The following is a 26495-nucleotide window of genomic DNA, read 5'->3' as shown; positions in this document are numbered from 1 at the left end:
GTCGTTTGTCATTTGTAATAGGAGTGCATACGTTAAATCTTCCATAAATCGAGTTGATATTTTAGGGAAGCCTTTACTTAGGATACCGGTAATTAAGACTTTGCTTATATTTGCCATTTTTCAATACAGGTAATAAAAAGTAGAACTAAACATAAAATATGTTACGTTAGTATGTAAGAAGCTTGAAATTTTTTTTCATAATTTGGATGAACATATCTTGAGAGATGGGAAAAGAGGGAAATCAATAGGAAAATACTTTGAATTTATAGCAGTTTTTCCAATATACTATATAATTAATGATCAGATGCTTTCTTCCTTTAGCCATGACAGTGATAACCATGACTTTTAAACTATCACCAGTAGGACATTTAGTTGTTACTTCACTCTTAATGACTGGACCCTAAGAACAATATCTAACATTTGTATGGTTCTTGGGAACTCAAATGCTTTTACGTATATTGTTTTGCCATCACAAAGTTGTGATGTTAGGGGAATGTAAATTAGGGGAATGAGTATTTTTTACGTTTCAAAGGTTCATAAACCTAGGCTTAGAAATTATGTTATATATCATAGAGCCATGGCTGGAATCACAACAGTTCTGTAAGGGCTTGAATCCTTTTACTCCATCCCTGTTGTTCTTTCCACTATGCACTGCTTATATTCTCAGTCAGTACTCTTAAATGCAAACAATTGTAAAAATTTAGTGTCTAACTTTTAAAACTTTCTTTATAGAATTTACTGGATTTGGGTGAATCACATTGTGACTTTAAAATTTTTTTTATTTTATTGTTATTTTTAAAAATTATATTTATTTGAGAGAGAGAGAGCACAAGCAGGGGAAAAGTAGAGGCAGAAAGAGAAGCAGACTCCTCAGTGAGCAGGGAGCCCATATGGGGCTTGAACCCAGGATCACAACCCAAGCTGAAGGCAGACATTTAACTGACTAAACCACCCAGACTTCCAACTGTGACATTTTTAAAAATGCTGTAGCCAACTAATACATAAATTATTATAGTATTTGTTGAAAGTAGTGCTATTATGTTTGTTTTGAAAGCAGTTAGCTTCTTTAAAAGCAGTCTAAGGCAATATCAACTTAGTCTTGCATTATGTTAAAATAGGCTCAAAGTACAGCAAAAAAGTTGTAAAAGGTATATCACCTATTCAGACCAAAGGGTGGAGAATGAATTGTGGAAAATTTATGGTGGCTACTGTAAGTGGAAGAATCTGTGATATATATTAGGGAGAAAGCGGCTTACTGAATTTTTAAGGGAAAGAAGACCTTTACATCTTTCTATTTTTGTTTTCTTAATATGCTTTTTTAAGAAAGAAAGATCCGGGAGGTAAGAGAGATTCTGCAAGTAAGAACATCCTTGTTGAGCTATAGTATGCATTCTTGTTCATAGTGTTAGCTAAGATGTTAGAGAAAGCCTGTAATTTAAACAAAAATAGGTAAAGAAAGAAAGAAGACAGGGAGGGACAAAGAGGCCATGTGGATAGATGGAGGAATAGGATGACAAACATAGAAATCCAAGGCTTTTTGACAGAAAGTCAACTGGCCAAATTTAAATACATGAATCTAAGCTACTACTAGCCATTCATATAGCTAGTATGCATCCATGTCTATCTTTAACTACCTTAAGCTTTTTCTTTTTAAAGATGTGGAATTACTGGGTTGCTGGGTGGCTTAGTTGGTTGAGTGGCTGACTCTTGATTTTGGCTTAGGTCATGATCTCAGGGTTATGAGACTGAGCCCTGTCTGTGTCAGGCTCCCTGTGGAATCTGTTTGAGATTCTCTCTCTCCCTCTCCCTCTGTCCCTCCCCCTGCTCCTGCTCTCTCTCTAAATAAAATATTTTAAAAAATGCATAATTACTGAGGGAAGTAATATGTCATAGTTTGTAGTTTGTATATTTTAGAATACCTTAACAGAGTACTGAAGTATTTTGTTTTTTACCATTACAAAGATGATTTGGACTATTATTAAACATCATTTTTAATGTCACATCTGTTTAGTTATAATTAAATATAAAAGCAATCTCAGTTTGTTTATTTCATTCGGGGTATTGTGGATTCTTGATTATTATAGTAGTATACAGTGGCATGGGTTTGTAATTCTTCATGATGATGTACACGTTCTTTGAATGTATATACAATTATAGACCAATATTTTTCTTTTTATTAAAGAATTTTCATTTTCACTTATTATATATTATAGAATTAAAGCATTTGGATTGTAACTCAAATCTCTTAGAAACGGTACCTCCTGAATTGGCTAACATGGAGTCACTAGAATTGCTTTATTTGCGGAGGAATAAATTATGTTTTCTACCAGAATTTCCTTCTTGCAGATTATTAAAGGTAATATTTAGATGATTATTAAATAACTATATATTTTCCAAAAGTTAATTATGAAAATGAAATTTTTACATTGGGAATATGTATTAGTTATAGTGCTATGTTTTTTGTATATTTTTCAGAATTTTAGTATGACTAAATACATTAATGGTATTGCTAGCACTAGTTTTTGTTTTTTTTTTTTTTTAAGAAATAATCAACTTAAATATAAGAATTTATCTATTTCATCTGGGGAGTTGTATATAACTGGAGAAGTTGATGATGAGGCTGACATAGTGTGGTGGAGCCATACTATAGGACACCCGGAGTACTAGGAAGGAATACGCATCTAACTCTGTTTAAGTTGCCACCTTTTATGTTTACCTGATCATTATTGGGTCTGTTTAAAATTAATTACTTTCTTTTGGTTTTAAATAGATAGCATTGTCTTCTAAATTTAACATGTTTTGTTTTCCTTCATGTATACTTTATGTATTAGAGTTAAAAGGGCTTCTCAAACAGAATGGTGGCAATGATAAAAGGAACTGAAAAGGTGATTTAATTAAAGATTAGTTATACATCTGATAATTATAGATTCCATTAGTGGGAGATCACAGTATTTAAATATCACTAATGAGGGACACCTGTGTAGCTCGGTTTGTTAAGTGTCCGACTCTTAGTTTCTGCTCAGGTCATGATCTCAGGGTTGTGAGATGGAGCCCTGTGTCAGGCTCCCTGCTGAGCATGGAGACTGCTGGAGATGCTTTCTCCCTTTCCCTCTGCCTCTGACCTGCTCACTTGCTCTCTCTCTCTCTAAAGTAAACAAAGAACTCTTTTAAAAAAAACCACTAATGAAAATGTTGAATAACAACAAACTGTAACTTTTTATGCTCATTCTGACTTATTTTAAAACTTTAAATTTTTTATCAGCATGGTTCTTGGATGTGTATTTTTATTATTCTGTAAATGTAACTACTAAATCATTTCTGTGCTTTGGTTTGTAAACTTGGAACTTTCTACCAGATTAAATCTTTAATTATTTTTTAAATTATCAGAAAATCCTTGAAAATGTTCTGTTTTTACCATTTAAAAAAAAATTTATTTGACAGACAGAGATCACAAGTAGGCAGAGAGGCAGGCAGAGAGAGAAGAGGAACAGGCTCCCTGCCTAGCAGAGAGCCTGATGTGGGGCTCAATCCCAAGACCCTGGGATCATGACCTGAGCCTAAGGCAGAGGCTTTAACTCACTGAGCCACCCAGGCGCCCCTGTTTTTACCATTTTTTACTTTGAATTAGCTTACTTGTAATTGATAACTTAGGCATATTAGTAATTAGAAACTTATGTTTTTCCCATGTATTTTTCAGTGATTTGAAATTAAGACTTCAATTTTATTTTTATTATCTATTGAGTATAGAAATAAATACATAATGAGTCATCTTTGGTTTTGTAGGAATTACATGTAGGTGAAAACCAGATTGAAATATTAGGGCCAGAACATCTTAAGCATCTGAATTCTATCCTTGTGCTAGACCTGCGGGATAATAAGATAAAATCTGTTCCAGATGAGATTACACTGCTACAGTCTTTGGAGAGACTTGACCTAAGTAACAATGATATTAGTAGGTAAGTTTAAAGATCAAAGGAATAAAAAATCATACCTGCATTTGCTTATAATTCATAAGTTAATAAGTTATTTAAGATTTGTAAAATACATGTAGAGATCTTTTTTCTCAATTGAATTCACTAAACATTTATTGAACAAGTATCATATGCAGACTTAAAAAGAATGGTTAGGGTTGGTCCTTGGCATCAAGCTTAAAATACTAATAGAATCAGATATACTTACAGGTTACTCTAATCTACTTAGAGCATAAACTAGGAAGTTAGGGTTTTTACAAACTGTTTCGTTCACTGGTCTATCTCTAACTCTTAGATCAGTGTCTGGGTATATAAAGGGTACCTGATAAATATTTGTTGAATTAAATGAATGTAAAGCCATGGGAGAGATAGAAAATACTTTGAAGGCATTAAGGAAGTATAGGAATCAGCAATTTATTGGGAGGATCAGGGCAAATTTTGTGGAAGAGAAAATGTTCTTCGATGATCATTAGGACTGGGACTAGGTTGAGGCAAGTTAAGTGCTTAGAGCACAGAATTTAAGAGCACCTTCACCTTCAGGGTCATGCCTCACTCTAGTCCCCCCATATGATCTTTAGAGGATGACCATGATTTTAAAGTGCATACGTACGGTGGTCAGAATGATTTACTTGGTGGGACAAAACTACACAAAGAAAATCTTTAAAGTTCAGAACTGAATTTAGGGCTTGAAAGGTAAATTGAGGCCGTATAGAAAAGGACCTTAAAATGCCTGTGAAGAGTAAGTTTTCATTCTTTAAGAGATGGGAAGCTCCTGAAAGATTAAGACAGAAACAATTTGATTATAATGTCATTAAAAAATAAATTGGTATTGTGCATTGATCATAATGTTTGTGGGATGGGAGTGCTTTTGTACATGGGAAATAGTATTAGATTATTAGGGAAGAATTTCATTTGCTTACTTGAAGGATGAAATCAAAACATTTAGTATCCTTGAGTATGGCTGTCTTGAATCACTGATTCATTCAAATTTACTTTTTACAATTTTTTAGCAAATGTTTTGTAGCTCACCTTTTTTTTTTTTTAAGCAATCACAATATGACAATTTCAGAACAAATCTGTTTTTTTCTCTTACGTGTTCAGCATTTATTTCAAGGGGAGATATTTTAGACCTATGTTACTTGAGCTCTCTTTGACACTATTATGTATAGTTTCTTATATGTTGTTGTTTTAGAGTCAACTGTTGGTTGAATTATACTTACTCTTCATGTTTTCCCTGAAATTGATTTAATCTTTTTGTAGTCTACCCTGTTCATTGGGAAAACTTCATTTGAAATTTCTGGCACTAGAAGGAAATCCTTTAAGAACCATACGAAGAGAAATTATAAATGTAAGCATATTTGGAATTCAGTTCTGATTTTTAAATTTGAAATTCAAATATGCCTGTTGGTCTCTGAAACTGCAAGGTATGTCTTGGTGAACATGTGTCTTCTCTCTACCTTTTCAGAAAGGAACCCAAGAAGTCTTAAAATATCTGCGAAGCAAGATTAAAGGTACTTTTCTATTTTTTCCTTTATTTTGAAGGATAATATGAAAGCCAGCGAAGTGCTAACAGTACATAAATTTACATGTATTTTGGGTGTAAATAATTAGAGGAAATAGTCCCTGGAAGGTGTGGTTCTAATTATGAATCCATATTGGTCATAAATATGCTAGAGTTATAAACATATCCTTAAATTCACAATAATAATGATTTATCCTTAATTTCTTTGATTTGTTACAGTGTATCAATTGGAAAATTCAACAAAGATTCAATAAGCATCCTAGTGCTTTAACTTTGAAAAAGCAAAAAACTTGTCTTTTATAATATAGTATGTGAATGCTACTGACTAAGAAGTATATTAATAGTTACTTGAGGGGTGCCTAGGTGGCACAGTGGGTTAAGCCTCTGCCTTCGGCTCGGGTCGGGTCATGATCTCAGGGTCCTGGGATTGAGCCCCGCATTGGGCTCTCTGTTCAGCAGGGAGCCTGCTTCCCTCTCTCTCTGCCTGCCTCTCTGCCTACTTGTGATCTCTGTCTGTCAAATAAATAAATAAAATCTTTAAAAAAAAATAGTTACTTGGATATCTGCTTCATGTATAGTTTTGCTATATTCTAACAAGTGTAAAGATAAAACACATTTTCCAGGGTATATTAATTTAGCATGAATGTGTACCAAAAGAGAAAATGATACTATACATTTAATTTTTATTTATCTATCTATTTGTTGATTTATTTTTAAAGATTTTATTTTTATCTGAGACAGAGAGAGAGGGAGAGCACAAGCAGAGGGAGCAGAAAGCTCCTCTCTGAGCAAGGAGCCCTATGTAGGACTTGATCCCAAGACCCTGGGATCATGACCTGAGCTAAAGGCATATGCTTAACTGACTGAGCCACCCAGTCATCCCATATACATTTAATTTTTAATGCTTCACTAAAATTGTACTATATCCCAATTTTTATTTTAAGCATATCATTGTAGGATACACTAGAGTATTAAAGAAAAGTGAGCTATACTAGTGTATTGCTGCATAACAAACACTCTACAACTTAGTGGCTAAATACTACAACTGTTAATTTAGCTCATGACTTTGTTGGTTATGCACAGCCTAACCTAGCACTGTATTGCCAATCAGTGTATGTAACATGAATAAGATAATTATATATTTCAGCAATTTTCATTTTCCTCCTTGACCTTCAAATCAAGTAACATAATTTTCTAAGACTCTTATTTCCTGCCAATCAAGGAGTTTCTTTTCTTTTCTAGGTATGCTTTCTCTTTCAGAAAAATTTAATTATTCTGATATGAATCAGTTAGAAGTCATATCAGAATAATCAAAAAAATTTTTAAAGACTGAATTTTTTCAGAGTAGTTTTAGGTTTACAACGAAATTGAGAGGAAGGTACAGATATTTCCCATATATCCTCTGCCCCCACACACGCATAGCGTCCCTCATTTATCAACATCATTTATCTGAATGGTACATTCTTTACCAAAGATGAACCTACATCGACACATCGTAATCATAGCCCATAGTTAACCTTGGAGTTCACTCTTGTTGTAATATAGTCTATGGATTTGGACAACTGATAGGTATTCCCCATTGTAGTATCATACAATGTATTTTCACTGCCCTAAAAATCTTCTGTGATATGCCTGTTTATCCTCTTATCCCCTCAATCACCACGTATCTGGCAACAATTTCCAGAACATCATGTAATTGGAATCTTTCAGATAGACTTCTTTCCCTTTGTAGTATGCACTTAAGTGTTTTCCGTGCTTTTCATGGCTTGATAGTTCATTTTTCTTTAGCACTGAATAACCTGTTGTCTGGATGTACTACAGTTTATTTATTCACCCCACTAAAGCAAATGTTGGTTGCTTCCAAGTTTTGGCAATTATGAATAAAGCTATTCTTTTTTGCATGTGGATTTCCTGATGTTTTAGCACCATTTATGGAAGAGACCATCTTTACTCCATTGTATTATTGCCTTTGTTTCTTTGTTAAAAATGAGTTGACTGTATTTATGGGCTCTCCGTTCTGTTCTGTTGATCTATTTGTTCTTTTGGCAATTTGACACTGTCTCAATTTCAGTAGCTTTATAGTAAGTCTTTAAGTTGGATAGTGTCAGTCTTCCAACTTTGTTCTCTAATCAATATTGTGTTGGCTATTTTGAGTCTTTTGCTGCTTTTTGTAAATTTTAGAATCAGTTTGTCACCATCCACAAAATAATTTGCTGGGATTTTGACTGGGATTGCATTGAATTTATAGATCAAGTAGGAAAGAAGGGACATCTTCGCAATATTGAGAACTTTTATCCATGAATACTGTCTCTCCATTTATGTAGTGCTTTGATTCATTCATCAGAGTTTTGTAACTTTCCTCATAGAGGTTTTTAATACATATTTTGTCATATTTATATGTAAGTATTTCATTTGGGGGGATACTAATATAATTAGTATTATATTTTTAATTTCAGGTTCTACTTTTTATTGATAGAAAGGAAAGCAATTTCTTTATTTGTTTTTAAAAGATTTTATTTATTTGACAGAGAAACAGAGAGAGAGAGCGAGGGAACACAAACAGAGGGAGTGGGAGAGGGAGAAGCAGGCTTTCTGCTGAGCAGGGAGTCCAATGCAGGGGTCAATCCCAGGACCCTGGGATCATGACCTGAGCCAAAGGCAGAAGACACTTAACCACTGAGCCACTCAGGTGCCCCAGAAAGCAATTTATTTTTATATATTGACCTTGTATCCTGCAACTTTACATAATCACTTACTAGTTTCGGGAGGTTTTTCTTGTCACATCTTTTTGACTTTCTACCTATGATCATGTCATCTGAGAATAAAGACTATTTTTTGTCCTCCTTCCCAATTTATATACTTTTTATTTCATTTCCTTACTGTATTACATTAGCAAGGACATTTCAGTATGATGTTCAGAAAGAATGGTAAGAGGAGGTCTTAGGTGGAAAGCTTCAAGTTTCTTATTATTAAGTATGATGTGAATTGTAGGTTTTTTGTAGATACCTTTTATTAAGTTGAGAAAGTACTCCTCTATTCCTAGTTTGCTGAGCGTTTTTAATCATAAAGGAATGTTGGTGTTTGTCAGATGTTTTTTATGCATCTACTGATGTGATAATATACTTTTCTTTTTTTATCCTATTGTTGTGAAGCATTACATGATTGATTTTTGAATGCTGAACTAGACTTATATACCTGGGTTCAATCCCACTTAGTCACCAGTGTATAACTTTTAAATACTTTTTAATATTCAATTTGCTAGGGTTTTATTAAGGAATTTTGCATATATGTTTATGAGACATCCTTTGCCCAGTATTTATTTTTTTTTAATCTTTTTATTATTGAGTTATAGTAATTCTTTATGTATTCCGGATAGAAATGTCTTGTCAGAAGATGGGATCAGGAGGGAGACAAACCATAAGAAACGCCTAATCTCACAAAACAAACTGAAGGTTGCTGTGGCAGGGGTAGGGAGAGGGTGACGGGGCTATGGACATTGAGGAGGGTATGTGATATGGTGAGTGCTGTGAAATGTGTAAGTCTGATGATTCACAGACCTCTACCCCTGTGTTTTCTGTGTTGAGTTTAATATGTTAATAAAAGTAACTAATAAAAAAAAGAAATACCTTGTCAGATACATGATTTGTAAATATCTTCCAGTATTTTGTGGGTTTGATTTTTCATTACTTGGTGGTGTCCTTTGAAATACAAAAGTTTTTTTTTTATCTTTTAATTTTGATGAGGTCAATTTATTTTTTTCCTTTTCTTTTTTGCTTATGCTTTTGGCTTTATGTCTAAAAATCCTTTGCTAAAACCTATTTTATGAAAATTGTTTCCTATAGTTTCTTCTGAATTTTATACTTTTGCTCTTATATTTAAGTACTTGGTTAATTTTGAGTTGTTTTTTATATATGGTATGAGATAAAGATCCAATTTAATTCTGCATGTGGCTATCCAGTTTCCTTGCACCATTTGTTGAAAATGCTATTCTTTTCTCACTGAATGGTTTTGTCATTTTTGTTGAAAATCAGTTGACCAGAAATACAAGGTTCATTCTGGACTCTCAATTTTATTCCATTGATCTGTATTTCTATCCTGTGCCAGTACTACAGTCTCTTGATTACCATTGATTTATAGTAAGTTTTGAAATTGGGAAGGGTAAATCCTTTATTCTTTTTTCTCAGTCTTGTTTTAGCTATTTTGTGTTTCTTGCAATCCCACATGAATTTTAGAATCAGTTTGTTGATTTCTACAAAAAGTCAGCTAGGATTCTGATACGGCTTACATTGAATTTGTAGATCAATTTAGGGAATATTGCCAACTTGTGTTTTTTAATTAAAAAGTCAACCAATATACAAGGATATATAATGAAAACGAAATCTGTCTCTTGCATAGTCCCCTCCCAATGGATTATGGACTTCCTGTTTATATTCTTGATGCTGATTATTAAAAGTGGCTCTTTGGAAAGTAGTGCGAATAGTCTATGTCAATATGTTGTCAATGCGTCTACACATATATTTAAAAACTAAAGCTGGATTTTGTTGCTGGTTTAATGTTGCCTATCTGCTGATGTAACTTGGCAATATATATTACATCTCTTTAAAATGATGTAAACAAAAATGCAAGTGTACTTCTAAATACTAAAGCATTTGCTTAATACTAATAAATACCTTGATGTCTTTTATTTCTATTTGATACTGTCTTTTATTCTCTGCTCTTTCTGTGAACAAAATATCCATATGATATTTGCATTAGAACTACGAGCTTAATGATTATTGATTATTGAATAATTAATGAGCTCCATGCAAGAGAGATATACTTCATAGTATTCAACAAATGTTCATTAAATGCCTACTGGGCTGAAGCAAGATCAGAGATATTACTAACTGTTTTATGTTCTTTTGGTATGCCTTATGCTGTTAACATATGATGAATGCTAGGACTATTTAATTTTCTTCACATTGTTAAAAATTAATAGTTTTTTTTTTTACTTCTGTCTAGATAGTTTGAAGTCTCTTTTGCCAAAAAGTCACAAAGCCATTTCTTTTTGATGTGTATGAATTGCTTTGTTCTTTATATACCATATAATGGCAGAGTTAAACAGTCTTTGGAAACTAGTAAGAGGTGTGTGAGTAGGCATGTATGTTAGGAAATACCTATTGAAAATAAAGTCTTGCAATTGCTGAAAAAAAAAAAAACCCTCTTAACATAAATAATGTACCAAAAGCTTACCTGATTATGTAAATCCCTCAGTTTCAAGTGATCAAGGATTATCAGTTGCCATATGTCCTAACTTAGAAGATCAGTATATACCTATTTTGTAGACATTTGTGGGAAGTAATATTTTTCCTTTGTTAATAAATTCCTTCTAATAGACCATAATATTTTTCTTAAGAGGAAGGTTTAGTGTCATTGTTTCTTCTGAGAGATTGTAGTTGTTCTTTGAAGGTTCTTTTCTACTCCTAAATTTTCTTGGTGGGATTTATTAAAAGATTTTAAAGCCATATTGTAGTAATTTTATCTATTTTCTGTTAATTAAATATTAAATTCTAGACCTAGATTTGAGTTATTAGAAATAAAGTATATGACTAAAGGCATTCTTACCAGTAACGTATAGAAATCATGTATTCCATTATTATATATTTCCAAGAATTTGTAAATGACTTTATAAAATGTATATTCGATTCACATAACTTTTCTCTTGCCAGATGATGGACCAAGCCAAAGTGATTCTGTTATTGAGACTGCCATGACACTACCAAGTGAATCCAGAGTCAATGTACACGCTATCGTCACATTAAAAATATTAGACTATAGGTATGTCATTTTCTCAAACACTACAAAACAAATAGAAAACTTTGAGAAATAATCCTTCACATAAAAGGAAAGTTGGTGAGGAAGAATTCATCAGAGTATATTTGCACTTAGATTAATAGCAAGTGATGCAAAAACAGTGATGAGATAAAAGCATATTAAAAGTCAAGTGAACTTAAATACCATTCCTTCAGTGATTTATATTTATTATGCTTAAGAGATAGATGTTTATTAATATTGACATTTTTATAATAACATTTTGTTATAAAAAATAAGATAAAAGTACTGTTTGGTAGTAAAGTTTTTTGACTCAGTAAACAGTATCAAGAGAGGATTTTATATTGGGAAAGACTCTACTAGTCAATAAGAAATTAATATCAGTTAGTTAATGAAGACCTTAAGCAGGCAAAGCTTGAGAGGTTTTACCCCATTAATACATCTAAGCCAAGTAATATGCCATAATAATATTATACTCTAGTACATATGTATTAAACCTGAAACAGTTGCTATATTGGTGTATAAGTTGATATAAAAGTCTAAAAATGTTTATATTATGGAAATGTATTTGATTGGGGAAAGAAGATACCTATGCAAATATTGTTAAGTATTCTTTCAGTACTATCTAGGCAACAATGATAAAATTAACCAATGCTATCAAACCTTCTACAGTGATTGGTTCATGTCTGGATATTGTAATGAAAATACAAAAGGATACAGACTAAAGTTCAAGTCAGATGACCAGAGTTATTCAGTTATCTAACAGTAAGCATTGGTGTCTGGCCTCTTTTTCTTACTGTGTCAGTAGGAACCACTGACCTTCTCAAAGGTCAGGATACAGTTTCTAGTTCAGATCTATTGTTTTATTCACATTGTTTCCACCTCTGGTCTAACACTCTTTGATGTATGTAGAAATCCCTGATCTAAGCCAGCTTCCTTCTTAGACACTGTAACACAAGATGTACTCTTCCATATTTATATCTGTATCCCTCTTTTCTCATAGCATAGCATGGTAGCTTAGCATGCTTCTCTTCCACATAATATACCCATTTATTAATAGATATTTTTGGAACCTACTAGGTTTCAAATCCTATGCTAGGTGTCATAATACACCAAATGATGATGAGACAGACTTTGATTCTTGCCTTAGAATTTTTTTTTCTCTGCCTTCATTCCCTCATTCCTGAATGGAAACGATTTATTGTGTCTGTGTTCTGTGCTGGACAATGTACTAGGTATTTTACACATGCGGTTGCTTTTAATCTTCCAAACAATCTATAAAGTAATATTGATACAATTTTATTTGAAATAACAGTTCCCACTTTTTAAAGTCACAAATATCAGGGCGCCTGGCTGGCTCAGGTGTTAAGCGTCTGCCTTCAGCTCAGGTCCTGGGCAGGCTCAAGTCATGATCCCAGGGTCCTGGGATTGGGCCCCGCATCAGGCTTCCGGGCTCTGCAGGAAGCCTGCTTCTCCCTTTCCCACTCCCTCTGCTTGTGTTCCCTCTCTTGCTGTGTGTCTCTCTCTCAAATAAATAAATAATATCTTAAAAAAAATAAAAATAAAAACAAAGCCATAGATATCACAAAAGTGTTTTAAAGATAGCACTGAAGACCATACATCTTATATTGTTTTGATTCTAAATTTATTATAATTTATTTTCCTCAGAGACTTTAATTGAAAAGGAGTATTCCATTTAAAATATAAATGATTCCCAATATCAAAGCATAAATGCTTTCAACTAAGCTTTTTTGAAAGAGTGTAATCTTCAGTGTTCGATTACAATAAATCAGTTCCCCATGATTTGAGCATTTCTGATTAAAAAGATAAAAATCTTATTGACACATAGAAGATAGGGCCGTACAGCAGAAGTAGAAGGTATAAAAACTGAAATTTAGGCTGTCTTTTTACCTATCTGTATTATAGTGCCTTTCTTACAGGTTTCTCTATATTGGACTTTATATGTAATAATTATTTTCTTATTCATAAAGTCATTAATTTGGCATTCCATCAACAGTATTTCTAAGTGGATGATGTATTAGGTATTGAAAATTATAAAAGAAGAACGTGGGGACAAATGGCTAATTATAACATCAACAAATTGTTAAATCTGCAAATGTCAGAGTACTACTATACTTTCATTTAAGATTAATTGTATGCTTTATTGAAAATCTTATTGAAAAGGAAATTTATTGGGCGCCTGGGTGGCTCAGTGGGTTAAGCCGCTGCCTTCAGCTCAGGTCATGATCTCAGGGTCCTGGGATAGAGTCCCGCATCGGGCTCTCCGCTCAGTGGGGAGCCTGCTTCCTCCTCTCTCGCTCTGCCTGCCTCTCTGCCTACTTGTGATCTCTTTCTGTCAAATAAATAAATAAAATCTTAAAAAAAAAAAAAGAAAAGGAAATTTATTTACATTTATATTTGCAAAAGGTCTGGCCCACATAACAATCAATAGTTCTTCAGATTCTAATTTCACAGAACTGAGGTTAAGAGAAAGTAAATTTTAAAAAAGCTTCTTAATGGTAAAACCAGGAATGGTTTACTCTAAGGCCACTACCCTGTCTACCTTGTCACATGCTTAAAGATAGAGAAGTTGGCTCAGAAACTGTTTAGTATAATGTTGAACTTTTATTTTTTAATTTGTATTTATTTTTTTAAAGGTTTTATTTATTTTACAGAGACAGAGAGAGCACAAGCAGGAGGAATAGCAGAGGGAGAAGGAGAAGAGGCTCCCTTCTGAGCAGAGAGGCCAATGTGGGGCTCGATCCCAGGATTCTGGGATCATGACCTGAGCCAAAGGCAGATACTTAAGTGATTAAGCCACCCAGGTGCCACAGTGTTGAACTTTTAGAAATGATTGTTACCTTGCAGCAAGTTAACTGTATAGCTACATAAAGTTGGCAAATAGTCCCTGAGAAAAGGGATGGCAACAGCTTTAAAATTATAGATTAGTTCTATTCTGAGGTAGAGGAATCCATTTACTAATTACTGTCCATTACTATGTGATTTCTAAACATCTTGGACTCTGAAGATATATCTAATTTTATTCACACGTGAGTATGTGAATGCTCAGAAGGTATGGTACAATGTACTGTGATATAATATGTTGTCTGAATTCTTAATGGTGAATATTTTGTGAGTTTGTAGGTTTTTGTGGCATTCTTCTTCAGTGTTCTTCATAAGCAACTGCCTTCTGCGTTGAAAACACAAAATCTTTAAGGGCCTTTAAAAGTGAAAAGTAATAATCATATCTTTCTGGACTACTAAGGATGATGCTTTTTTAAACCACTTTTCATTTAGTGATAAACAAACAACTTTAATTCCTGATGAAGTATTTGATGCAGTGAAAAGCAACATTATCACTTCTGTTAACTTCAGTAAGAATCAGCTATGTGAAATTCCTAAAAGGTGAGAATCGTTCATGATGTCATTTCTGTTAAGTTGTGATTCATTTCAGTTGTGTTTGTATCTCAGTGACACGAATAATGATTTTTCATGTTTTTTTAATTTAAAACATATGTAGGGTATTTTTCATTATTGATATTTGAGGGATTTAACAAGTTACAATTAAGTATTCTCTGAGACATTAACATCAGTTCTGAGAGGTATATAAGTTTTTTAAAATTTGATTTCTTTTCCTTTTATATTTTAAACATGGAAAATAGGTATTAGAATTATTAAAAGTATAAATTTTTCCATGTAATGAAATACTAGAGGAAAAGTTTTAAGATACTATCCAAAGCCAGGTACATGTGGATTAATAGGAGTTTTTATTTTGGGCTGTATGTTAATGAATTGCTAAGCCACTGAATTTTTCACTGATAGTAAAAGCAATAAAAAACAGATAATCCTGTTAATATTTTCCTCCTAGAAAAGGATTCTTTACTATCAAATACTAGAACTCATGTGCATTGTACTTGTACTGTTCAATATGTCTTTGTTGATATTAGTTATGGCAAATCTTTAGGTTATGAGAGAAAATTAGTTTAGTATGATATGGAACTTTTAAAATGATTGTTATCTTGCAGTAAACTATATACCCAAAGAAAGCTGACAAGTAAAGCAACAGTAGGGCAGACAGAATAGATAAAGAACTTGGACAATGGACTCAATTGCTTGTATCTGTAACCCAGATCAGTGAGCTTTGTGGCTTTCAACAGGCTAACTAGCTGCTCTTAGTTTCCCTACCTATGATGTAAAGATATTAGAGTACATATTTTATGAGAATTAAATTAAATGACATAATCCACACAGAGCATTTAACCAGTACCTGCACTTAGTAAGCACTTAAGTACTTAAAAAAAAAAAAGGTGATTGGGAATATAAAATTTGACTGTCAAAAACATTTTTTCGATGTTTAAAATTTTTAAATAAACAAAATTTAACTTGCTTTCTGTTTTGCAGGGCCTAGTTTGGAGAATATAGATCTTAAAAGTAAAATAACTTTGAGATTCCATAGCAAAAAGAGATCTATTTCATCTCCTCTCTTGTTTAAAGGACTCTGAGAATACTTGATAGAAAAACTGAACAGATAGATTTGCTCTCAGGATACGTTTGCCTGGGGGATCCTGGGTCAAAACTGGGAATGAAGATGGAAGGAGTTAAAACACATCACCTTATTACTTACTTTTTCATTTTACCTTAACCTGGTAATTCATATGCAAAACAATATGGTATTCTGTTACTCCATTATTTCATCATATTTTTGGCAATTTAGATGACCAAAGAAGAGATAGTAAGGACATAACTTGATTTAGAGAGTTTCTGAGTAATTTTCCTTTAATTTTTTTTTCACAAGTCATACATTTCCTTATATGATTTCCTGATTGTGAAAATAATACTCATAAAATTTTGGACAAAATCAAGGGACAGATCTTTTGTAGTCCTATTGCTATTCATGGCATGTTTTATTTCAAACTGTTTCCCCTTTAGAATTATATTTACAATTTGTATCTTAACTGGCTTATTTGTCCTAAGTGTTTTCCTATTTTGTAAACAATATTTTTAAAATATTGTTTATATTACAATATACAATATATATAATGTACTATATACTACAAGTTGATTATGGCAATAAATAAAACAAAACATACTGATTTTTTTCAACCAGATTTCCAGAAGAATTACCTAAAGGAGTATGGCTCTCAATACATATATCAAAAAACTTTCCAAAAAAGTTTTATCAGTTACATATCCAAACTCATCTATCTTTAACACAGCAGTTGATAGTCTTTCTTTCATATGGTTTCATTTCTTGGCAAATCATATCTAACATTTCTTGTTCTTTTAGTTAATAACATGCTTTAAAATCACTAAGGTTGAGTAGACTTACTTAGCAATAGTTAAGTCTTCTCTTTAAGTCTTTGACTTAAGTTGTGTAGTCATGACACTTACCAAACCTAGGAATTAACTTAGTATTCTCTTGAAGTCATGATTAATCTAATGATAATTTGGACAAAAAATACTATACTTTAATAATGTTGACATATCATAGTTAAAAAACTTTCTGAAGTACTCAGATACAGAGAATATTATACTAAAAAAAACCTATTATAGAATACAAACTGATTGAAATTATTAAGAAAGTAAAAGTTATAGAAAATCTTAACTTGCAAAAATAATATAGGATTTTTTCCTCCTATTGTTTGCTTGTAGTTTTGAAGTTCTGACAGTGAATTCAAGAGCTAACATTTTTAAATTACTTTTGTTTCAGAATTGTGGAACTGAAAGAAATGGTTTCTGATGTCAATCTCAGTTTTAATAAGCTTTCCTTTATATCCTTGGAATTATGTATGCTTCAAAAATTGACTTTTTTAGATCTCAGGTATTTATTGATGTTACTGCTTCACTTTTTCATTATAACTTGTCTTTGAGTTTTGCCTAACATTTACTGTTCCCTCATGTTTCCTAAGTAAGTGTGGAAATTACTCTTTAGTTTATTAATTACATCTCAGGACAAATCTAAAATTAAGCATTTAGGAAAGCTTTTAATCAAGTATCTATCATTTGTAGGCAGTTTGTAAGTTAAATAAGAAATAATTCTTTAAAATAGTAGAGCATATTAACACATTCTTTAAATTCATGCTTAAGCAAAATTACAAATAACCCATGGAAAATGTTTGTTTCCTGTTTTTCCTTTTCTGAAAATAAATAGCATAAAACTGTCAAAAATCCTGTGCTAGCATAGAGGATAACATGGCTTCTCTTAAGAAGAACCTATTTGGGGCGCCTGGGTGGCTCAGTGGGTTAAGCCGCTGCCTTCGGCTCAGGTCATGATCTCAGGGTCCTGGGATCGAGTCCCGCATGGGGCTCTCTGCTCAGCAGGGAGCCTGCTTCCTCCTCTCTCTCTCTCTGCCTGCCTCTCCGACTACTTGTGATTTCTCTCTGTCAAATAAATAAATAAGATCTTAAAAAAAAAAAATAAAAGAAGAACCTATTTGGTTTCAAAATATTACAGTAAACATTCAAGGTCAGAAAGAAAGAAAAAGACCCCGAAGACTGGCAACAAAAGGGAAGAAACTATTTAACACTCTGCAGAAGTAATAGGAAGTTTAATTAAAAATGTCCTAAGTTCAAGTGACAGGACCAGAATTGCCACAGTTCTTAGAGGGTAATAATAAATGACTCAGAGGTAGATAGTCAAATACTTATTTGTTTGGGCTTTAAGTCTTTATTTGTAAGCTATAGCTCTATTATCTCCACTTCCTACTCATGTATAATTACTAGGTGTGCTTTTAGTTTATTTCCGCGGTAGTTCTTCTTGATCTGCTCAAGCAATAGGTAAATAACAATAAGCTGAATTATATCTGAGGATTTTTCTACCTATAGACGCTTTTTTTTTTTTGGCTTTTGGGATTAAAGCAAATCTACTAATACTCTGCTCCTTTTAAATGTAGAATTGCTTCTGTTTTGGGGTGGCAGTTACACTGGCAAAGCAGTGTAAAACCATATTGTAGGTCAGTATTAATGGAGAGGAGAGAATGGATTAATGCACTCATTACTGCTCTCTTTATTTTTGTCCCATTCTTTAGGGGGTGTGTGTGTATGCCATTGTTTATAGTTTTAGGTTTCTAAGGAGTAATGTACACTTTTGTTTATTTTATTTTATTTATTTTTTTTAATTTATTTGACAGAGAGGGAGAGAGCACAAGTAGGGGAGTAGCAGAGGGAGAGGGAGAAGCAGGCTCCCCACTGAGCAGAGAGCCTGATGCACGGCTTGATCCCAGGACCCTGAGATCATGACCTGAGCCGAAGGGAGTCGCTTAACTGACTGAGCCACCCCGGCGTTTCTAACGTACACTTTTTTCCTGATACCAGTAGATATACAAGACTCTAGGGAAAGGATAGAAACCAGCAGTAGGGTATTTGGTACAGCTTAATAAAGACATTAGCTGTACAGAGAAAAGAAAAAAACATAGGTGTAGAAAGTATGACTAACATATTAGTAGGCTTGACTTCTGAACACAAAAATATTTAGAGAAAATTACCCAGTTGTAAGAGGTAATAACTGTCTAGTTGAATATAATTTTCTCACAATATTTTCTATTATAAGTAATTAAATAGGCTCTAGAATCCTTCCGCCTTCTTGTTGTTAACCTTTCTTTTAACATTGTTCCCAGATCCTTCTAACAATAAATGAGATTCTGTTTACACCCATGCTTCATTCTAAGAATCTTAAAAAATACATGCATTGGGCAAATTGAAATTTTAAACTTAGGGGAGAAATGGACTTACTTAATATCTGCAGTAGAAAGCCCCAAATTTCTAAATATATAGAATCGTATCACTTCCCTCTTTCATTTTTTTTTCCATAAAATTTTACAGTTCTGCTTAGAGTAGAATTTCATGTCTGTATGCAAGATACATGTATTAAACACCAATCAAATATTTGTGGAATCAAACAATGTGGCATGATTTCAAGGGCCCTATCTGTGAGTCATATTTCTGAGATCAGTTTGAAAGAAATAGTAATTAGTTCACAGTGTTTTGCCCTATTAAATGTATTACTAAAGAGTTGGTTGCTTTATAGGTTGTGTATTGTCTGCCTTTTTTTTTTAATTTTAAAGATTTTATTTATTTATTTGACAGATAGAGATTGCAAGTAGACAGAGAGGCAGGCAGAGAGAGAGGAGGGAGCAGGTTCCCCGCGGAGCAGAGAGCCCGACACAGGGCTCCATCCCTGGACCCTGGGATCATGACCTGAGCCAAAGGCAGAGGCTTTTAACCCACTGAGCCACGCAGGCGCCCTATAGGTTCTGTATTGGCATTAGGATTTGGCACACTAATCAAATAACTGAGGCAGTTGACTGATTCAGAATTCTCAGGACTCAGCCTTAATGAGATCAGATCAAGGACCAACAGAGCTATGTAATTTTTTTGTCTGATCAACACTTTATTTTTTAAGATTTTTAAAATTTTTTTATTTTTTAAGATTTTATTTATTTACTTTGAGAGACAGCATGCATCAGAGAGAGAGTACCACCGGAGGGAAGGGGCAGAGGGAGAGGGAGAAGCAGACTCCCTGATGAGCAGGGAGCCTGATGCGATGTGAGACTTGATCTCAGGACCCTGGGATCATGACCTGAGCCAAAGACAAATGTTGAACCAATTGAGTCACCCAGGCACCCTGATCAACACTTTAATTATAAATCAAAATTATACGTATTTTCAAACTTTGTAAATCATCTTTTTCTTTTCAATTTAGGAACAATTTTTTAAATTCTTTGCCTGAAGAAATGGAATCACTGATAAGACTACAAACAATTAATCTATCCTTTAACAGGTGAGAGGCAGAACAGACTAATCTATGACTAAGGATTTTTATGTAGAGAATTTGAAGGACTTAGAGAATACACCTAAAAGAGCCAAATAAAAAAGCCCCATGTGTTTACTTTATTTAAATATCCAGGTTTATTTTCACAGCTGATATCCAGTAGACTTTTTGTTCCTTTTAACAATTTTAAGAAACTTGTAGCCAAATAGGAAGACAGATATGTAAATAAGTAATGAGGATTGCTGTAGTGAAAATGTAGTGCATAGGTAAAAGTGTTTCCTGAGATTGCCTGAAGGCAGAGGAGACAGCATTGCAACTAAGACTTAAAAATGCGATATCAGCCAGACACTCGGGAACAAGGCATCCCGGGCGGAGCATCTGGTGTGTACTAAGGCACAAACATAAGAGCATGGTGTGTTTGGGACAGCTCAAGAAGTTTTCTATGGCTTGGGCCATAAAGGAGGTGGGGAATAAAGGAACAGAAAGAACAAATGAATTTGGGCATGTGAGCAGTAGTGAGTCCTGTCAGAGCTTTGTATGCCAACTGATAGATTTTATTCCTCAGTCTGAAGATGCTGCTAATAATTAGGAGCCACTAGTATTTATTTGGGACTTACTAATCTGCTGACACAGGACTATGTGCATATATTATCTCATTTAATCCTCACAAAATGTGGTTTTCTATCATTATGAGGATTAGAAGTTAAGGAAATCATCCTGAGTGTCTATAAAATTTCTCCATGTATGTATTTTTCCTTAGTTCGCTTTTACTTCTTGTGAGACAGGATTACTACCAGTATATTAAGTAAATATTAGATATTTATGTTTTGCTAAGGTTCATATAAATACAACATTATAGATCTGGGGTTTGAGCCCTGGTGGCTTGCCTCCAGTGGTTGGGCTCTTAACAACTATATCATTTGTTTTGTATAATGCACTTTGATTCTGGTAACAATCTAAATATTAATAGCTAACGTTTGTTTACTGTATTCCAGCTGAAATATAATCATTCAGTTCTTATAACAAGTGTGTAAGTTTAGTACCATTATTATTCCTCATTTGCAGTTAAGGAAGCTAAGGCAGAGTGATGTGTCTAAAATATTGCCTATCTAAATTTCTATTCTGTCTGCTTCATTATTGCTAGTGGTTTTTCAAGTGTAGGTTATATCATTGTTGTCATTATTTAAAAATATATATACTTCTCAGATCTCTGCTAATTTTTATTTGCGAACTGAACTGTCAGTTCTCTGTTGGTCTAGTGAGTGGTCAATCACATTGTCAAGTAATGTCTTAGGGAAGATAGCAAAAGCTAACCCTAACTTGTGTCCGCAGGTGAGCTACATCTTTTTGAATTACCTTATTCATGCATTGGTGGGAAGAAGAGGAAGGACTGCTTTGGGGCAGTGTGGTCCCTCTGTACTCCTAGTTATTAACTCTCCAGTCACTCTGGAACTTCAGAGCTGTCTTGAATTTATGCTTGCTACTGATTTTATCTATTTATCTTTCCTCCCTTCTTCCTTCCTCTCTTCTTCCCTCCCTCCTTTCTTCTTTCTTTCCTTTCTTCCTTCTACATCAAGGCAGCAAAAGAAGGGCAGTATAGGAAAGTAAAAAGGCCACAGCTATTAATCTCTCCTTCAGCTCATCCCTGGTCTTTTCTAGTCCGTACCACAGTTCATCTCACACTGAAACCATGCCAGCCTCTGTCCCCCAAAGATCCTCAGTAATGTTGCATTAATTGCTGATACTGCTCTGAGAGCAGTCAGCCTTCCCTTCTTTTTTGTGACATCTTCAGTCTTGCTTTGGATGAGCAAGCAGCAGTCCATGTTAGTCATCTTTTCACAAACCAAAAATGCACACATTTTGAAGCTTCCATCAACGTAAAATACAACTTTCTAATATTTATTTAATATATTGGTAGTAATTCTGTTTCATAAGAAGTAAAAGCAAACTAAGGAAGAATACCTGCATGGGGACATTTTATGTAGAATCTCAGGAGGATTTCCTTGTCTATTAAATGTGAAAAGAAAAATATAGGAGAATTTACTCTAAACTTTTGTTGCATTTGCACAATTAATAGAAAATGTTACAAGTCTATGTAGTTAACATATATTTCAAGGTTTCTAAAATCAGTTCATTTTCTTAAAATTTGAATACAGCACTTAAACCAAATATAAAATAAATTACCCTAAAGGAAACTATATCATGGTATCAAACTTAAGATCATCTATTTGAAGGAATGATTTTTGCCTTGATCCCAATATAGTTAGGTATTCTGTTCATATTTTAATAGGTTCAAAATACTACCTGAAGTTCTGTATCACATCCCCACACTTGAAACAATTTTGATTAGTAACAATCAGGTTGGATCTGTAGACCCTCAGAAAATGAAGGCAATGGAAAATCTGATGACATTGGATCTTCAAAATAATGACCTCCTACAAATTCCACCAGAGCTTGGTAATTGTGTGACCTTAAGGTAACTACACCATTCTACTAAGTATTTCCATTTATTTGATCAATTCATAAGTTGTTTCTTTTCTCTTGTTGAGGTACTCTCACATTAAAGTTGAATTAAAAAATTTAATGTTGTGTTAAAAATAACAGGTAGCAAAATCCAGAATCCCAATTCCATTTTTCAAGTTTTACCAAATAATATATTTTAAAGTTTTGTTTGTATGGTATAATATATGTATACATACAATAACTGTTTTTGGATACTTTTGTCATCACTGTGTATGTGTATAACTTGAAACTCCACTGCAAAAAAATGTCAGGGAAATATAAACTCCCCAGTTATGCATACAAAGTTTTTTAAAAATCTGATTACAGACTATCACCATTTATTTCAAGGCCAGCATGGTCTTTCTTATTCTTTCCGTTGACTGTTACCTTAGCCTCAAATGCCTCTACCCTGCTTTTATCAGTTATCATCCTAAATATCATCTTTGAAAACCTTCCCTCTTCTCCAAGCAGAGTTAGTCCCTCCCTCTGATTTTCCATCCTGCTTTGTTTGGACTCATTTGTACCATTTCTTTTTCTTCCTTTAGAAAAGAGTTGTTGTGCCTAGAACACAGAAAGCACTCAATAAGTGCTTGTTAAACGAATATAAAGAGAGTTTAAGATGTTGATAGAAAGCCAAGTACTTAGCAGAATGTGTCAAAAGGAATTTAATTATTGAAAACTATATATGAGGGGCATACTTTACTAGGGCAGCACTGACATCTGCTTTGGTGCCTCATATTAGTGAATTTTAAGAGGCAAATACAGTTTGTTCTTGTTATTTGCAGTAGTTATATTTTATAAAGTCTTAGTGAATACTGAACCATTATTGCTAGGGGAAGTATAAAGTTAGGCTCTTTCGAGATTCTGATCACCTTTCATAAACTAGTCAATATGGAACCTTGTTAAATGTGTTTTTCTGTATTTCATATTATTTATTCATTAACATTAAACTATGGCCAAACAACACTATAATTCATGTCTGAATGAAGCTTGTCTGGTATATATGTTTTCTCAGAAAGGCACACAACAGCCTTCTTGCGTTTAGGAAAAGTAGACAACACTTCAGCACTACACTTGCAGGCCGTTTTAAACAGTGACATCACCAACACAAAGTACAAAAATGCAAAAACTGTTCCATGACTAAGTAGACCACAGAAAGGACACTCCCACTCCCACAGTGGGAGAACTGACACAAGAAGGGAGATATCACCTTTCTGACCTCAGCTGAGAATGTGCCAAGTGATTGACTCAAATTTTTTGCTCTGTGCATATCCAAAAATGACCTCGAAAGTGCCCTGTGTATTGATTTTGGGGTTAATAATAATTTTTAGTGGAAGGCAAATTAGCACATACGGAGGCTGTGAATAATGAGGATTGACTGTAATTCATTCCTTCTTATAAATTAAGAAAATCAACCTTCAAAAGAATCCCCACAGCCCATGGAAATATTGAAGATATCATTTAGATCTGTTGTATAATAGGTATGAATCCTTTGGCTTTCGTTGATACAAACACTTACATTATTAAAAATTAAAATAAAAGTCTCTTTATCTTGTAATTTATTTCATTAATTTTATAAAGAAACAAGTCAACCAGTCCTCAAATATTAATTGAACCTCATTTTAGAACATGCAAATAGATTTTCTGTGTGTATCTGGTCAAGGGAGGTAGAGAGCAGGGATTTGTCAGTGTTTGCCATGGTGGAGGGGGCATATTTTGATTACATTATAGCCCTTGGTATACTGATAAATATGCTCATTCTAGTGTATAAATATAATTTGACCATGTACTGTATGGTCATTATAAGATTGAGGAGAAGATGGGTAAAATGGTGGCTCACAGCTCCTCAGTTTAACAGCGGGATGATCTTGGGACACGTCTATCTGTCTTCTCTGAACTTATATTTCCTTATCTACTAAATAGGAATATCAGTGGTGTCTACATCCATAGGATTGTTAAGATAATTGAAAGAGTCAGTGAATATAAATTACTCAACACAATATCTTTCCTATAACATGTATTCAATTAATGTGGTTTGAATTATTATTGTAGTTCTAATTCCAACTATTGAAATGCTTTGATTTGAAAAGGGGCAAATAGAGAAAAATACACAGATTTATTTATAAAATTGCAAATGAAATTAGAAGAAAAGCCTCCCTAATGGAAAATGTTATAATTCTTAATTCTCTCTTTTGTTTAGAACACTACTACTAGATGGAAATCCATTCCGTGTTCCTCGAGCAGCCATATTAATGAAAGGAACAGCTGCTATTCTGGAATATTTGAGAGACCGGATTCCTACTTAAATTGAGAGTTGGTTTTATATCTTGGTTATGTTAATTCTTAGATTTCTTACATTGATAAGTAACATTTTTCTAAGGTATTGTGCATTCGTAATGATGATAGCCACATACAGTGTTCATGCATTTATTCTGAAAGTTTTGCATAAGATTTATCCTACTTTCATTCCTTATAAGATAGGAAACAGTTTCTTCAGAAGTGGATTTTTATTTAAGTTAGTTTGATATTTTTATAATGATAAAGCATTTTTGTAGAAGTGGGATTTTTCCCACCTTTTCTGTTTGTGTTACATTTAATGTGACCAGTTGATTTGAATATGATAATCTAATTTCTACCTTTTTGTTAGATATAAAATTGAATTGAATTTTATTTAAAACTGTTCTTTGGCATTTTAAAAAAAAGGCTTTTCCTTACCCGTGATAAGACTTCTGTGATTTGGTTGGTCTTGGTATAAGTTTTAAATTAACAGTCACTATCTTTTTGTTTTAATCTAGTTGCTTTTGTTTTAATCTAGTTGAAATTTTCTTGTCTAGCCTTTTCCCCACATTTTATGAAACCATTTTGTCATAATTTCTAATGTAACAGAAATGTTACATGTGATGTAGTTATTGGTAGAGGAAGCAGTAAAAGTATTGTTTAAATTACTCTCACAGTTTTGAATTTAAAACTTGACAAGTTTTTATAAAATAATTTCTTAAGTTTCCATACAGTTACCTACTACTTGTAGATTCAAGAAATTTGAAGGAGTTGGATCTGCATATTTTTCCTTCAGAGTGCATTTAAAATACCTTTTGTTCTTCTTTACAAAAGTACTGAAGAACTTATTTTAATTCTATAGATATCAGCAACAAAAAATAACTAATAACATATACCATATAGAAATCTTTGAAATTTCTTAGTAACTTACTAAGCAGATATTTGTTTACATTATCTACTCTGTTGGTGTGTTCTAATCCAGACTTGTGCTTTTTTTTTTTTTTTTAAATTTCCAGGGCCTTACTTTTCAAATTTACTTCTAATCTTCATATAAGACTAAACTTGTAGTCATATGGAAACTTTCTAAAGGGGAATTTACTACAGGTTAACTTAATTTAATAAAAAGAAAATAGAAATATTTCTGTTTACACCAAAAATGTCAGAGGTAGGCTGATCAGTCATTATAAAACTTACCATGTGATTCTGTTAAGTAGCCCATCAGTAGAGTGTATGTTAATTTATATAGATAGGTAGGTAGCTAGCGTTTGGGTGATTGAAGCATGCTCATATGATGAAAAAGTGCATTGCTAATAAAAATACAACATGTTTATAATATTTCCAGTATTGATTATAATGGTTGTTTTGGCTTAAAAAAAAAAACCTTTTCATACTACAACTCTGTTGCTAAGAAATCTGCTTCAATATTAAACAAAAGACACTTTACAATAAGGTGACATTTTATTATTTATACAATAAAGAGACTTTTATGTTATTCAAAACACATTTTTAAATACTGAAAAAGTTGAGTACACCAAAGCCGAAAAATGGCTCTGCTATACACTGCACAGCATTATTTTAGTCCCTGTATTTTGTATCTGTACAGAAAGCATCTTCAAAATGCATTCTAATCACATTGTACACC

General features: G+C 33.2%; 1 protein-coding gene across 1 annotated transcript in view; it reads left to right on the top strand.

Moving 5' to 3' along the window:
- LRRC40 (leucine rich repeat containing 40) overlaps positions 1–26197 on the top strand; it is a 48324-nt gene extending 22127 nt beyond the window's left edge. The window contains exons 6-15 of the mRNA XM_059375089.1: positions 2214–2356; positions 3784–3956; positions 5232–5319; positions 5437–5482; positions 11202–11310; positions 14602–14709; positions 17015–17125; positions 20006–20083; positions 22365–22550; positions 24777–26197. Coding sequence (XP_059231072.1) covers positions 2214–2356; positions 3784–3956; positions 5232–5319; positions 5437–5482; positions 11202–11310; positions 14602–14709; positions 17015–17125; positions 20006–20083; positions 22365–22550; positions 24777–24882 — 1148 coding nt within the window. The 3' untranslated portion in view covers positions 24883–26197. The remainder of the gene's footprint in view (positions 1–2213; positions 2357–3783; positions 3957–5231; positions 5320–5436; positions 5483–11201; positions 11311–14601; positions 14710–17014; positions 17126–20005; positions 20084–22364; positions 22551–24776) is intronic.
- Positions 26198–26495: the final 298 nt, after the last annotated feature.

This window comes from Mustela nigripes, chromosome 14, assembly GCF_022355385.1.
Source record: "Mustela nigripes isolate SB6536 chromosome 14, MUSNIG.SB6536, whole genome shotgun sequence".
Classification (NCBI taxonomy): Eukaryota; Metazoa; Chordata; class Mammalia; order Carnivora; family Mustelidae; genus Mustela; species Mustela nigripes.
This window is presented reverse-complemented; position numbering and strand designations above follow the sequence as displayed.